General features: G+C 45.1%; 1 protein-coding gene across 5 annotated transcripts in view; it reads right to left on the reverse strand.

Moving 5' to 3' along the window:
* The window catches only part of LOC142814695 (lachesin-like), a 295,460-nt gene that overhangs the window by 18,965 nt on the left and 260,925 nt on the right, over positions 1-15,570 (reverse strand). For all 5 annotated transcript variants that reach the window (XM_075893887.1, XM_075893875.1, XM_075893883.1 and 2 more), the window contains one exon: positions 10,010-10,138. In XM_075893887.1, the coding sequence (XP_075750002.1) occupies positions 10,010-10,138 (129 nt within the window). The remainder of the gene's footprint in view (positions 1-10,009; positions 10,139-15,570) is intronic.

The raw sequence follows: 15,570 nt of genomic DNA on the forward strand, positions 1-15,570 counted from the left end.
CGGCAGCGCGACCCACCCATCTTCTCTGGTCTCCCACGCGATGACGTCGAAGTATGGCTGAAAGAATACGACATGACCAGTGTTTATAACCAATGGGATAAGCCTCAAATACTTCGTCACGTCGCCTTCCATCTGTCCGATGCCGCGAAAACGTGTTTCTTTTTAACCACAAAAGCAGCTTCCCGGATTGGCCTACTTTTGCTCAACAAGTCCGTAGGATTTTTGGGAAACAGAACATCCATTCCGAAGTGTCGAAACGAAAGCTCGATGGGCGTGCCCAACATCCCGGGGAGACGTACACTTCGTACATTGAAGACGTCCTTGCCCTTTGCGACCGCGTGAACTAGGCGATGACAGAAGCTGATCGTGTTCACGACATCATCAAAGGGCTAGGCTATGTCGCGTTTAACGCTCTGGCTGTTAAAAACCCCACCACCATTGAGGACGTTATCACCGCATGTTAGCATCTTGATGAACTCCAAGCCATTAGATTGCACCCAGACTACCCAGACGCCAGTGACAGCCGGCCTTTCTCGGATGCGAATTTGCGTGCGCTGATTCGCACTCTGATTCGCGAGGAACTTCAAGCGCAAGGGTTGTCATGTGCATCCGCCCCTCGGCCTCACTCTCAATCTGCTAATCTGCGCGACATCCTCAAGAGGAGCTCTAATCCATGGCTGGCGCTCTCCTATCGAACACTACGGTGCCACCAACGCCACCCACGACGTATGCGCCAGTCACTGCCATGCAACCTGCCTTGGTTCAGCACGCGCATCCTGTTCCTGCGAAGCCCAACGTAGCAGCATTTGCAGAACACTTGCCTGTCCCAGCGCCAGTACCAGCGCCTGTGACAGCTCCAGCACACGACGCCTCCTGGCGCTCGCCTCGCCCAATATGTTTTTATTGTGTAATTCGGAGCCATATTTCACGATTTCGCCGCAAGCACCAACAGGACGAACGCCGTGGCTACAACGTTTACGAAAGGGATTCGGAGCCATCCCCGAACCAGTACCAGAGACGCCCTACGACAAGTTCTTTCTCTCCGACTTCTCCACTCTCCCCACTTCGCCCTACCATCCCGGACGCCGCCGGTCCCGTTCACCTCTGCGACGCTCAACATCTCCTCTGAGACCGGCTGCACCTACTTATGACTACCACTCGGAAAACTAGCTGGTGCAGTTTTTGGAGGGAAAGCTGCATCGCTCGAACAAACACCAAGACCTCCAGAGGGCCAGACAACTTGTTATTAGTGTATGCGGAAGGGGTACCAGTTCAGGCATTGGTGGACACGGGGGTTGCTATTTCTGTTATTCATGCGAGGGGAGGAGGAGGTAAGTTCATTTACAGAAAGGCAGAGAGGTCGGCCTGAGCGATAGCTTGCTCTAGCCTGCTGCTCTACACTGGGGGAAGGGAAAGGGGAAAAGAAAGATTAATGGATGACGATGGTGGGATAGAGAGGTGAGTATGTAGTGTTCTTTCTAGCTGAGACACATTTCATAGCCGCGCACATAGTCCAGTTGTTTCCAAAAATGTTATAACTGCTCTCGTGACCGCAGTTGCACTGTTGGTGTCTGGCCAAAGGCCCAACATGATCTCATCAGTTAATGACCTACTGCGATATAGTTCAGTAAAAGAAATCAGTGTTTTGTTATTCATGCGGATTTGTGTTCCAGTCTACGTAAGGTTACCACACCTTATACTGGCACTCTCTTACGTAGCGCAAATGACTCGCAGATCCGGCCATCAGCACAGTGAACTGTTGGAGTTTTCATTGATGGGATCCGGCATCATATTTAGTTTGCCGTGCTGGCTTCTTAAGCTTTTAAGCTTATTTTAGGAAGGGACTTTTTTTCTGATGCTGCTCTTCTATCTCTTGTCGACAACGACTCATACATATGCGAGAGGCGGATGATATCTCCCCGAAATCATCACATGACCGGCTACGAACAGCCAATGACTTCCTTGTGCCACCTAACCACGACCACGTTATCACGGTTATGTCAGACTCCATTGACCATGGTAACGTCCTAGTCAGTCCATCAGTCTGTTGTATATCCAGAGGTATTGCACTTTCATCGATCTTGTCCGCTTCTCCAACGGCACCGCATTTATCGCAGTACTGAATATCACCAATGAGCTGATTCTGCTGACCAAAGGCATTGTTGTAGTTTCCAGCGTGGACACACAACCTATCTCTGTAGTGGCTTCGGATACCAGTCTGGTGGAATCACGTTGAATACCAACAGATGCTCCACTCACAACGGCTCTCGTCAATACCATCAGCAAGGATCTTACTCCCCCACAAGCAGATGAACTACTGGCGTTGTTGTCTAAGCATAAATTTTCTTTCGACGTACATTCGACTGCTCTAAGCCAGACTTCTGCGGTGGCTCATCGCATACACACCGACGTAACTTCTATTGTCCGTCGTCAACCATACCGTGTTTCTTCCAGCGAACGCGAGATCATCGACAAGCACGTTGCTGATATGCTCAAGCAAAAGATCATCCGGCCCTTCTCAAGCCCTTGGTCGTCACCTGTCGTTCTCGTAAAAAAAAAAAGACGGTTCGGTGCGATTCTGCGTTGACTACCGCGCATTAAACAAAATAACCAGAAAAGACGTATATCCCTTGTCTCGCATTGATGATGCCTTAGATTCCTTACAAGGAGCGGAATATTTTTCGAACCTTGACCTGCGCTCCGGTTATTGGCAAATTCTAATGCGAGGATGACAAGGAAAAAAAACTGTCTTTGCCACACCCGACGGACTTTACGAATTTAACGTCATGCCTTTCGGCCTCTGCAGTGCGCCAGCAACGTTTGCACGAATGATAGACACTGAATAGTGGCGCCTTAAGGAAAACATGCTTATGTTACCTTGACGACATCGTCATATTTTCTTAAACATTCGAACAGCACTTGCAGCGCCTAGATGAAGTTCTAGCGTGTCTCGCAGCTGCTGGCCTTCAGCTCAACACCAAGAAGTGCCAATTTGCTAGCAAAAGAATTGAAGTACTCGGACATCTCGCCATTAAAAATGGAATCCGGCCTGATCCCGACAAGATTACCGCCGTTATTCACTTCCCGGTGCCTCAACGCGCCGAAGAGTTCCGAAGCTTTCTTGGCCTTGCGTCATACTTCCGGCGCTTTATACGAGACTTCGCCACCATTGCTGCACCACTTCACCAACTCCTTTCTTCGGGAGCGTCATACGTATGGTCCGACGAATGCCAAATGGCTTTTGACACCTTGAAACGTGCCCTCACGTCTGAGCCAGTGCTTTGTCATTTTGATAACTCCCCGCCCACTATCCTCCATTCCAGCGGACACGGACTGATTCCAGCGGACTGGACTCGGCGCTGTAATTTTGCAACGAACAGAGCGTTATGGCGAACGTGTGATCGCATACGCTAGTCGCACCATCACAGCAGCAGAGAAAAACTACACCATCACCGAGCAGGAGTGTCTCGACATTGTCTGGGCGATCCAGAAGTTTCGACCATACCTTCACGGCCACCACTTTACCGTCGTCACTGATCACCACGCTTTGTGCTGGTTGCCGACGTTGAAGAATTTGTCTGGACGTCTGGGTCGCTGTATACTTTGTCTCCAAGAATACGAGTTTGACGTTACCTACAAATCCGGCAGGAAACACAACAATGCCAATGCCCTTAGCCACTGTCCTTTACAATCCTCCTCAGGCACTCCTGGCCTGTCGCCAACTGTGAGTGAACCAATCAAAGCGTCTCCGTCAGTTCATTCACTCGCCGCTGTCGACTTTCTACCTTCGCAAAGAGACGTTTGCATCCCACCAACGCAGCGACACTTACTGTCGCTCTATAATGCAGCGCCTTGAAGGCTCCTCTCTTCCTCCCGACGCCCGCGCCTATCGACAGCGCCGACGCCCGCGCCTGTCGACGACGGAAAACTCAATCCTTTACCGCTTTGTCTTCCACCCCGAAGGACAGCGCTGGGTTCCTGTTGCTCCTCGTTCTCTAAGGGCGCACATTTCGGAGGCGTTTCACGATGACCCCAAGGCTGGTCATCTCGGTTTTCAAAAAACCTATGAACGCATCCGCGGTCGTTTTGTGTGGCCTGGGCTTTCCAACTGCGTAGCGCGATATGTTGCATCATGCTCGCTCTGCCAACGCTGCAAGCGACCCACTTCCTCCCCGGCCGGTCTTCTACAACCTCTCCCGTGTCCTGACGCTCCCTTCGATGTCATTGACATTGACCTCTATGGACCACTACCAATATCAGCTAGCGGCAAGCGCTGGATTGTCACAGCAGTTAGCCACTTAACAAGGTACGCCGAAACAGCTGCGCTTCCTTCAGGATCAGCAGAGGACCTCTCCACATTTTTTCTGGAGGCAATCTTTCTAAGACATGTTGCACCACGTATCCTATTGAGCAATCGCGGCAAGGCCTTTCTCTCGAAACTACTCGAACAAGTCCTCCACGCATGTAATACGATTCATAAGACGACATCCAGCTACCATCCCCAGACTAACGGCCCCACAGAGCGCTTCCGTCGAACTTTGACCGACATGATATCTATGCATATCAACGCCGACCACACCAACTGGGATACCATCCTGCCATTCGTGGCTTTTGCGTACAATACCGCTACGCAGCGCACCACGGGCTATTCCCCATTCTTTCTCTGATATGGCCGTCAACCGACATCTCCGCTCGACATTTCCTTTTTTGACGTCCCTGTGAACTCGTCATCTAGCCAATCACACGCACCCTGAAACTATATCCCAAATGCTTCTCCAGCTAGTAGTTTTGAATTAGCTAGCTTTTTCGAGCTTGTAAGTTTTTGCAGCGTATGTACTTATGCCATGACGTGTGTCATCTTTTATTGTGATATGTTTAATTTCGAAAGCCTGCTTTACGGCATAGTACAATGTGGTGTCACAGACACACATAGAAATTAGCTTCAAGTAGCAGGTAGTTTAACGATCCGTGAACCCAGTGATCATGACCGGGTAGTCAGCCAGGCCCGCGGCCGGTCGTTTGGAGGAGAAGAAGACTGTGTAAATGCTTGCCCGAGCAAGACCATAGCAAGTGTGTCGCGGATTTTGGACTCTCGAAATGGACACGGTATGCCATAGCGGAAGCGGTCCTGTACCGTCATTTTTAACTTGTAGTGTGTAGACTGTTCTCGCTATTTCTGTGTCACAAAAATTTCTATTCGCCGAATTATGGAATGCCCTAGCCACTTGCATTTTAGTGGTTAAAAAATACAGAGGTATGTGAAAGTCAAGGAAGACAGCGACCTAGCAATGGCTGTAACTACGCTTGCCTCTTGCGCTCATATGTAATCTTTTCTTCCGTTTTCACCACTATACATTATTTTGTATATGAACTGACTGCGCAAAGAGACGAAGGTTAGAGGTCAGAAAAATGGTCTGAATTCTGTGAATCGCCTGCTCACATCCTTTGTCGATAGGTCAAGGCAAAAGCTAGAAAACAAGAAAGAACGAAGGTTAATCACGAATGTAGCTAATCTACATTGAGCTACTTGTATTGGGGCATTGGCGAATGGATAATAGAAACCTTAGAAAGAAAGCACGAAAGGAAAAAAAATTTGAAGCCAACACGCTGACGCATGTGGGATTGCAGGGCTACTCATAGGCGTTTCCACAAATCCCGATCTAACCTCCCTGTCTTTCCGCTTAAACTTTCTTCATCCTCCTCCTCCTCCCGATTATTCAAAAACTGTGAGTTGTGTGTGCGCAGGAAAATGTACCCATGTGCACAAACTATGGTATAAGCTGTAGTATATATGTGCTAGGGTATAAATGTAGCTATAATAGGCTATAGGATAGCTAATGGGGGAGGGGGTAAGAAAATATAGTATAAGTTGGTAACCTGTTTTTAAGAATATGAATCAAGCAGTCTAAATATACTAACAAGCTACTTACGTGTGAGCTTGCAAATTGAGAAAAAAAAAGCTGCATAATGTGAAAAATGACAGTTTCTATCACTATGAACAGAAATGGTGATATAAATATTGCGAGTAAATTTTCACCGAAGTCGAAAACCGAAATATTCTACACACGTCTTCCACAGAAGCAATGCCTTGTTCACTTTGGAAACTTTTTTAGCTGTACCTTTTTACTAAGAGAGTAAATTTTTGTCTATTTCCTGTACTCTTTCGTGAGTATAGGTGCTTGGCATAAAACTTAAGTGTTGCAGGGCAGATGCCTCGGCGTCGGCCAGTCATCGCGGCGAAAGGAGCGCCACGTGTGGGGTGACATCGCAAATGTAGGATTGCAAAACACGTCGGCGGCACGAAGCCACATAGCAGCAGTGTAGCTGCACTTTTTTGCTTTTATGTTTTCACCAGCACACACTCTGTGGTGCGCTAAACGCTTTCTATCGAAGCATCTACCTCGCGTCTGAGGTTGGACGATTCGTTACCATTAAACTCAATGCACTCTGAAGAGTGTGTAAGGAATCAACGACACCCTCCTTCTCTCCTGCTGATGTCACCGCTGCGCGAAACATCTTCGATTACGCCAAGTTTACGAAAGCGCTAGCAATAAGCAAAAGATGATTGGAAAGAGAAAGAAAATTGCCAAAAGCACGCCGAACGAGCTATAGGCATAGCTTAACATGGTCGTTTAGAAAAAAAAAACATTTTCATATGTCTGTTATCAGGGTATGTTCTCGAATATTGCTAGATGGCGTTGTCATGGATGCGTGAGAATCGTAGAATATCTTCGAGAAATTTAGCTTCGCAGGAATTAACTGCAAAACATGGTGGAGGTTCTGTATCATGAAATAAAATTTCAGAGGAGTGACATACACGATTGACTTTTCAGTGTTTTTTTTTTTTTGCAAACCCAGAGCCCGAGCAAGGTGCTTTTTCGTTGCCTAGCGCGCTCTAAAACAGGCTGTCCGAGCCGTTACGATAGCGCATTTTGACACACACGAACATGAACGCCAGCTGGCAACGCGAGAGTCGTCAGTAGTTTCAGGCCAAATTGATTATTTCTCCAGTGATGCCGCACTGCACGCCACTAACTGCTGTTACAGCTGTGCATATAGGAGTCCCACAGTTACAACTGTTGGCCCCATGTGGGAGTAAGCTTCACTTTTACAAACTTAGTCGGTAGTATAATCAAGATGAATTACCATTCCGATCTTCTACGAACGTTCAAATTAGTCGATAAAGTTGGAGGAGGAAGAGGTAGAGGAAAGAAAGGCACGAATGTCAACCAGGTGAGCGCCCGGTTTGCTACACTATATTGCGAGAAGGAGGGAGCTCAAGGTTTTCAAAGGAAATAGCTTTTCTTGGTATACTTCAACGCAAAAATTTTGGTCTGTCTGTCTGTCTGTCGACTTGTCTGTGCGTCACCCGAAGCGGCTAAAGTTAAATCACATCCGCTGTGCCAAACAGTATTGCTCTGGTTTCTGCGTTCATACTTGTGAGAATTGTCATTTGAAATCAATTATTGCATACTTAAGCGTTTGTAAGTACCGCTGTGTTTATTACGCCACGCTGACAATACAATGCTATGCACAAAAAAGGCCAATTTTATTAGCAAGAGTGAGCTAGTGGTGCCCATTATGCAACTTTCTTTAGCGCGCCCAAAACTCAGAACAAAAACGAGAGTTGGTGCCTCCGAATACAGCTTTGTTACATGCGAAACCAAAGTGTTGTGCATTTTAGTCCAATATATACAAAGCTATTTAGGATAAAGTTTATCGTACGCAAAATACGTGGATATGGAGTTAAACTTTATACACCAAAAGCTGAAAGGTAAAAGGACAGATTCTTTCACTGCTACCTTTGGATGTAATCGACCCTTAAATATGCATACCTGATAAATGTGACATTTCCAACGTAGCTTCCAGTTATCGTGCTATCAGACGCATTAGAACGCACAGATGTTATATGATTGGATGGGAGATGTTTGAGTCGGCTACTCACTTTCACACACAAAAAAAGAAACATTCGTGCAAATAACGTGACTAATTGCATCTTAACACAGCTTCTGTTTTCCCAGAATTGTGTGTGCCTCACGGCATCGTACCTATCCCCACAATGCCAAATGGTCACAATTCAACACTGAGCTAAGCTGAAAGAAAAATAGGTTATATGTGCATATTTCTTTCTTATACTTTACAACTGTGTACCGATAACGGATACTGTTTTCCTGCCACGCCTGATGCTATGGACACCGCAGGTAAAACAGGGCTTCTATCAGCCACATCAGTGCGCGCACACAACGAAAAAGAAAAAAAAAGTTTTTAGCGAGAGGAACTTGAACCAGATGTTGCTGCGGCCGCCCACAATGGCGATCTCGACAAACGAATTCATTATCAACGCGTTCATCAGCCACAAGGTGTCCACTACGGTTAAATCAACAGCACTTCGACTTCTATCACTATTATTAGGTGTACGACTAAATATTAGCACATCAATGAACGTTTTTCATTTATGACCTTCCCGAGTTCATGGCGAGTTTGAAACTCGGTAAGCCAGCCCTACAACGTGAGTTATCCCGTGCCTCGCCGTAGAAATGCTCTCAGTCATTAGCAAGCGCATCGCTGAAGCACCAGAGCACCCAGTAGAAATTAAAAAATGAATAAAGTAGAATTTCAACTGAAGGAAAACGACAATAACCCTTTCGTCTTTTCATGTCACGTTTTCGCGCATTCTCTAGCAGCAGGGTTTACGTCTCTACGAAAGCGTCGTTTTTCGACGTCTTATAAGATTTTGTGAAGGTTTTTTTTTTTGTTGCCCTTAAACGAAATGGGCATGCGCAAAACGTTTACGTAAAGACATAAAAAAGCAACCGAGCGGGATATCAAGACGTGCTTAAAATCTTTATTCTCGTTTGGGATGCGCGCTAAGGCTTATCTCGATTCCTACGACGCTCAGCTTGCGAGCGGCAAAGCCAGGGGATTTGGGTGCCGACTCTCTCGGGAACGACTCAGCTGCCAGGCTTCGCTCGTCCATTCGCAATTTATTTTGTTGGAGTTGTAAAGTGCGGCAAACAAAAACAAATCGTAAAATTAAACACAAACTTATCTCGCTCAAGAAGACAACCCTTCAGCTTCAAACGCCGCGTCTTCTGCACACACTGCGAAGTCGTTTCAGCGATTCAGATTGCCCTTTTTTCTCCATGCGTTATCTGTACTCGAATTTTCGCGTGAAGAGCTCAGAAGATAGGATAAATGCGAGAAAATACATTTTCAGCGATTGAAAAAGCAATGCCTACTCAACGATTAGCCACTGGCTAAACTTGTATGCTTTTAATTTCCTTCCTTTCTCTGTTCAATCGCTTATCGACGTTGAGCTTGCCCAAAACATACCTTTTTCACCTTGTTTCGAACCATCTAATTGCTCTTCCCAATGCTTGCTTCTTTTTAGGAAGAGATAAAGCGAATTTACACGAAAGAGGATGAAGTGGGAATCAGTGTCGTCAATGGTCGAAAAATGCACAAAAACACTTCTGTCCTTATATTGTTTTTCTTTTGCTGTTACGTGTTATACACTCAGGGGCCATGCGTACAGAAAAAAATGCATTCACGTTATCCATGGCTAAAATTATCTCCTCGCATGCCTAAGTACATCACTAAACAGCCACGATAAGTCAGGGAGAGTAGTTGATCCCTCCTCGCATTTTTTTCGTCTTGACCAGACAGGGGTTCATCTAATGGTGATAACAATAGCGATTTCTCTGTATCTTAACTAGATCGACACTTCTCTTGCTGCTCTTTTGACGAATACAAGTCCACTCGTTACGATGGATGTAGTGATATTCACAATTCAACGAACGTTTTAATTTCTTTATTGCATGTTTTTAGCCGTTCGCTGTCTTCTATGACAAGCTGTTATCTCTAATGTGGCTTCTAATTTTCATCTTCTTTTCTGTACGCTCACTTGGCGTTTAATATACTGGGTTCGCCCACAGTTCACGAGTAGTAGTTTAGCACCAGAACCGAAAACGCTGCCAGAAGAGAGCGGGGAGCTGGTGCCCGTACTCACAGCTGACTTCAAGGATGATCCGCTTGCTGACCGAGGGAAGCACACCGTTGGATGCGATGCACAGGTAGGCACTCATGTACAGGCGGGAAACCTTGGTAATATTCAGCCAGGTGCCTTTCACCGATGAAACTGCAATCATGAACAGGCCAACGGTGAGTTAAAACCTTCATCATTCAAATGGCGTTCAAGTTATGGCGTCATAATTTGTTGGCCCCTCGATGGCTGATAAAGATGCCCATGAGATCAACTAAACTAAAGGACAACGAGGTGTCAGCTTAAATGTCGATCTATTCAAAGGAAGGAGGACGAAAGAGAGGAGATGCATGAATGTTAACCAGTCTGGTATAACTGATATGCAACCCTGCACGGAGGAATGGATGAGGCATGCTGAAAAAAAGTAAATAAATAGAAAAAGAGAGGAGAAGCGTACACGCACATACATAACGTCACCATGCAGAGCGGGAATCTTGTGCAGTATACGGCATCGTTAAGAGTCTACAGCCACTCGTGCAAGTCTGTTGGTCTTAAGAGTTTTAACTAAGGAGTTTCTATATCTATTACATTTAAATTTCATCTTTTAATTAATTGTACATGTTGATTTCTCGCGCGCCTAATGTCTGCCTACGTGAGTAAACAAGCTGAATAAGTGAACTTTATTAACTTTAGGGCAAAGCCAGGAGGATTTGGGCGCCGACTCTCTCGAGAACGATTCAGCTGCCAGGGTTCGCTCCTCCATTCGCAACTTAATTTGTCGGCGTCGTAAGGTGCGGCAAGTAAATATTAAAATTGTAACACGTACTTATCTCGCTCAACAAGGCAACCCATCAGCTCTGAACACCGTGCCTCCTGCACACACAGTGAAATTGTTTGAGCGATTCAGATCATCCTTTTTCTCTCTGCGTTGTGTAAATTCGAATTTTTGCGTGAATAGCAAAGAAGATGAGATAAATGTGGGGAAATAAATTTTCAACAAATTTTCAACATATCTTCACTGTCGATACATGCCACATCTTTTTTTTTAACTTAATGTATGTAAGGAGAGGTTGGTGCCAATGCGTGGCGCCGGCTACTCCTCATGCCACATCTTTCATATCAGCGCGTCTCGACCATCGTCAGAAGGTTCCGGTGCCCAAGAGTAACACAATTTCCCATTCATTGTCATTTTTGCCGATGACTTCTAGGGAATGAAATCAGCTTCCTGGCTCTATAAAAAGCATTCCCATACATGTTAAAAATGACTTCTTAACTAATTAAATACCTACATTTAGCCTTTGTGAAATTTTCTGTTTTGTTCTACTGCGAAGCACTTTGTATATTTACTGTCTGTATTATTGTACTTACGTTCTTTTTAGGCTATATGCTGTGTAATATTTGTCAAGTTCAATAGATTTGCACTACTAAATATGTATATATGATGGTCCCTCTCCTCTGTAATGTACCTTGTACCATGAGGGGAAAATATAGTTAATAAATAAATAAATAAATAAATAAATAAATAAATGATAAATGAATAAATGAACCGTCACATTCTAATGTTTTCTTTCGATATGTTTCAAGAATGCTACGGTGACTCATTGGTATGCCTTTACACATATACTGAACAAAAACCACTCAACTGTAGTTCATGGTATGCATCGGACTTCAATAATCATCTGAGAACTCAGACTTCGAATACTTACTGCAATAGATTTAAAGTGACAGGACAGAACCTTCACGCTCATTTCATTTTCATTTTAACAAGGATGAAAGAAAAAGCTAAAAAGACAAAACAAGGCCTCCTTCATCTCCACCCCCGCCCCCTCCCCCAACTGCTAAAGCCGCCATGCTTCTCAAAATAAATGAAGCATAATTTCCTAAAGGTTCCCCCTTATTCAATAGGCGAGCACCATTATTACAGTAAGCGAAAAGGAAGTTTTTTGAGCGTGCTTCTGAAACGGAGCCAGGCTGGTCTGGAACCTAATTAGAAAACCTTGTAACGTTTCGTAGTGAGCATCAAGGTGGACGAAATAATGCTCAATAGACCACGAACAAAAATTTAAAACGAAGCCTCAGTCAAAGTAAGAAACCTGCGGCTTCTGTTCACATTATATTTGACTCGCTTCATGCCATGCAGACAAAACACGACTTTCCTCCACGAGCAGAAATTCATTTATGGCTACTTCTTGGGGAGCGCGTTGCAGACCACGTTGGTGTTAACCAAGTTACGCTTCCATTAAACACTGAACCCGACCCAGCTTACTTTTGCTTCAGTGCAGTGATTGAACAACCGCTCGCCACACGTCTGCGTCACAAGTCTTCATTTTTTTTATTCCTAATAATACCTGCAAGCTTCCTTGGATTAGTAACCGCAAAAGAAAACGCAAAAATAAATTACGCCATGCATTACATGCTTTCATCTGCACCGGTATTCAACGCTCATTCTTTCTTCCTTCGCGGTGTTCGTAATTGCGGCATTAAGACATGCCCTGCTTTTCTTTCGTAGAACGGCCGGGGGATATCTTTGTGCACGTCTCCAGAGCTGCAAGAGTGACGCCGTAGAAGTTGTCGGCAAACGAAGGCTGCCAAGTTGTGGCACAAAAAAAGAAGAAAAAAAAATAATGAACGATTCAAATAAAAATACTCGCTGCTACCTCATAATCGCGCGGACCTTTTGTTTCAAAGCCGGGTTAGGGAAGATATCGGGAAGTGGAAGAGGGAGTAAAGTCGAAGGGGAACAATAGCGGGGATCACGAAAGGCCGGGTGCGTGGGTCGGTCGGGGTTACTGCGGAGCGCGAGAAATTGATAGGGCGAAACGCAAAACTTTTATTCCATTAAAGCCTACCTAATTGAATCTTCCCCTTGTTTCACTTTCGAGTACAGCGCGAGCGGCGCCCTCTTCTAGCCCTATGCGTTAACTTCTCCCCGCTCCCATGGCTGCCACGGGGAGAAGCACGCTGTTTAGGCGCTTGACAAAAGACAGGCCACAAGCGAGGGACTACGGCAATGCCCTAACTCTGCGCATGTTCACGTCTCCTTTCCTTTCTCTCTCTCTCTCTTCGCCGTTTTTTAAAATGTTTATTTTACTATCTCTGACCTCTTCTGTGTTTCTTTTCCTAGCATCATTTCTCTTGCTTGCCTTCCGATTGCTTGTTGGCTCGTTGTCGTGCGCTGCGAGGGAGAGCCTCGGCGGTAACCGAATCTGGGACTCGCACTCGTGAGAGCCACCGTGTTCCGAGCCGCACGCCCTACGCCAGGACGACAACCCGGGGACGCCCCAAGTCGAGCACCGCACCACGCCGTGATTGACTTGAGCATCTAGGGTTTCTGGGGTCCTCGTTATGCAGGCTACGGAACGCTTTTTCGCTTATCTGATCGTAAATGAGGCTTCGTGTCGTTGAACTTTGGTAAGAACCTTAAATGTGCGTCCCGCCAAATTAATTTTGTTGACTGTGCGATGACAGTAGCGTTGAAGTGGAAACAATATTAGGGACACATATCAGTGACGAACGTAAGGCGAACATGAGACGTTATCATAAGAAACACAAAAAAGCCACAGCTGATGGTGCCCTCCAATAGCTTCCCCAGAACCCCCCCCCCCCTTAAAACGTAGAATGTAGGTATAATGTAATGTCTTGCTTGAAGTATCGATTGACACTATGACAACGCAGCATGCTTTTTCTATAGCGACCTATTTGTTTCATATATGACAATGCTTTACCAGTCTTTAAGAGATAAAAATAGGGCAATAGTACACCTTCAAGTGTCGTGTTCGCTTCCTGCACATGTCGTCACAGCTATTCGACGAGAGTTTGCTTTAGAACACTCGGGCACAAATACGAAGTGACACACCCCTACCAAATACATGCGACTTTACTGTGCACGTGGAGATGTGATCGCACAGAAATTGAGCTTTCCAGGGAAACTAACCCTGATATTTTACTAAAATGTCGTACTTGTCGGGCTTTGTGGTTCTAGAAGCGCAAACATAAAACCAGCCTTCGTGCAAGATTTTGTATTGAAATATGAACGAACGCACCATAGGAAGCTTAAACAAATAGCCACTTAGACAGGATAACGAAGAAACACCGCTCTTTACGCACGTGGAATGTTGTAAGCCACATACCACGGTGTTCTACTGGCTGAGGCACTCGGCTGCTGAACCGCAGATTGCGGGATGGAATCCCGGCCACAGCAGCCGCATTTTCAATGGAGGCGAAAATACATGAAGCCTGGAGTGTGCTTAGATTTGGAGGTACGTTAAAGAACTCTAGCTAGTCGTAATTTCCGGAGCCTCCTCCGGCAGCACTTCTCATAATCATAACGTTTTCAGACGTTTAACACCAACAATTTCGATAAGAAACGGCGTTAATATATTGTCGTGGTTATCTCTCAGTGTTATGACTGCACAGCGTTCTCATATAAACCGTTCATCACTCACAGTTTACATAATACCTTTAGTGCAGCCTTTATTATTTATATTCAATTCAGTGCAAAATCTCTACTAGTTTGGCCTGTTAAGGGGGAGCAAAATTATAGATTCGTGTGACGTGTGCCATTGCTATCAATACGTGCTGTGGTGGTACTTATTTTTTATGTTCATGTAAAACAATATCGCACCATTCGTATGGTATTACTTCGAGCGTCACTTGTCAGGCTGATACTGAACCTAGTAAGCATATTTACGTTAGCATTCACTATCATCTTTCTGAAGAAGCGAAGTGGTGAACGATATGACCTATAAGGCGGTGCGACTTTCTTCCCGACCGTAACTTGAAGTTTCGTAGCTAAGGCAGAATTTTATGGAGAGTGTTTTTGATTTGCCTTTTCAAACACATTTTATTTGTTACAACGCTTACTGTGAGCAACCACTGAACCGATTCAGATCGGCGTAATACTTGAGAAAGTACGTAATAATTACGGTTATGGGTTTTCGTCCTAAACAACGACGTCACCATGAGAGGGCAACAGAGGCCCATTGGTACTTTTTACCATGGGGTTCACCTAACTACAAGTACATGCGACTCAAGCGTATGGAAACGCGGCCTGCGCAGTCGGGCTTTATTTCCATGACCTTCAGACCAGCAGTCCAGCGCCAAAACTACTAGGTCATCGCGGTGGGCGTTGAGATGTGATGTAAAGCCCTATTACTGGTGAACGAGAATGTCTTTTATTGGTGTTTGCATAATGCAGATACCATTCGAGATAAGTAAGCTTTTAAATAATATGGATGCCCGTAGGATGTTTTCAAATGAACGAATTCCCGACAAAAACGCGTAAAAAAAGAATGAAATTGAAGACATCTAACTCATGTAGACTCAATGGCGAATTTGAAAGAGAGGCAGAGAGAAGACAGTGAGATGTAAGTCTGGGTATGCTGAAAGAAGTTCATTTTGCAACATTTAGAAAGGGCACTTTTTTTTTGAAAAGTGATAGTGTACATTTTTCGGACTAAACTTTTTGGGCTAATACGCAAGGAAAGACCTCAATTTCAATAACGTATTCTCTAAAAATTACCATAGACAGGTTTTACAAAGTTTGCGAAGCTCTTTTTTAGATGTTTTAGAACTACAGAGTTAATGCT

Source organism: Rhipicephalus microplus, chromosome 1, assembly GCF_043290135.1.
Source record: "Rhipicephalus microplus isolate Deutch F79 chromosome 1, USDA_Rmic, whole genome shotgun sequence".
NCBI classification, from domain to species: Eukaryota; Metazoa; Arthropoda; class Arachnida; order Ixodida; family Ixodidae; genus Rhipicephalus; species Rhipicephalus microplus.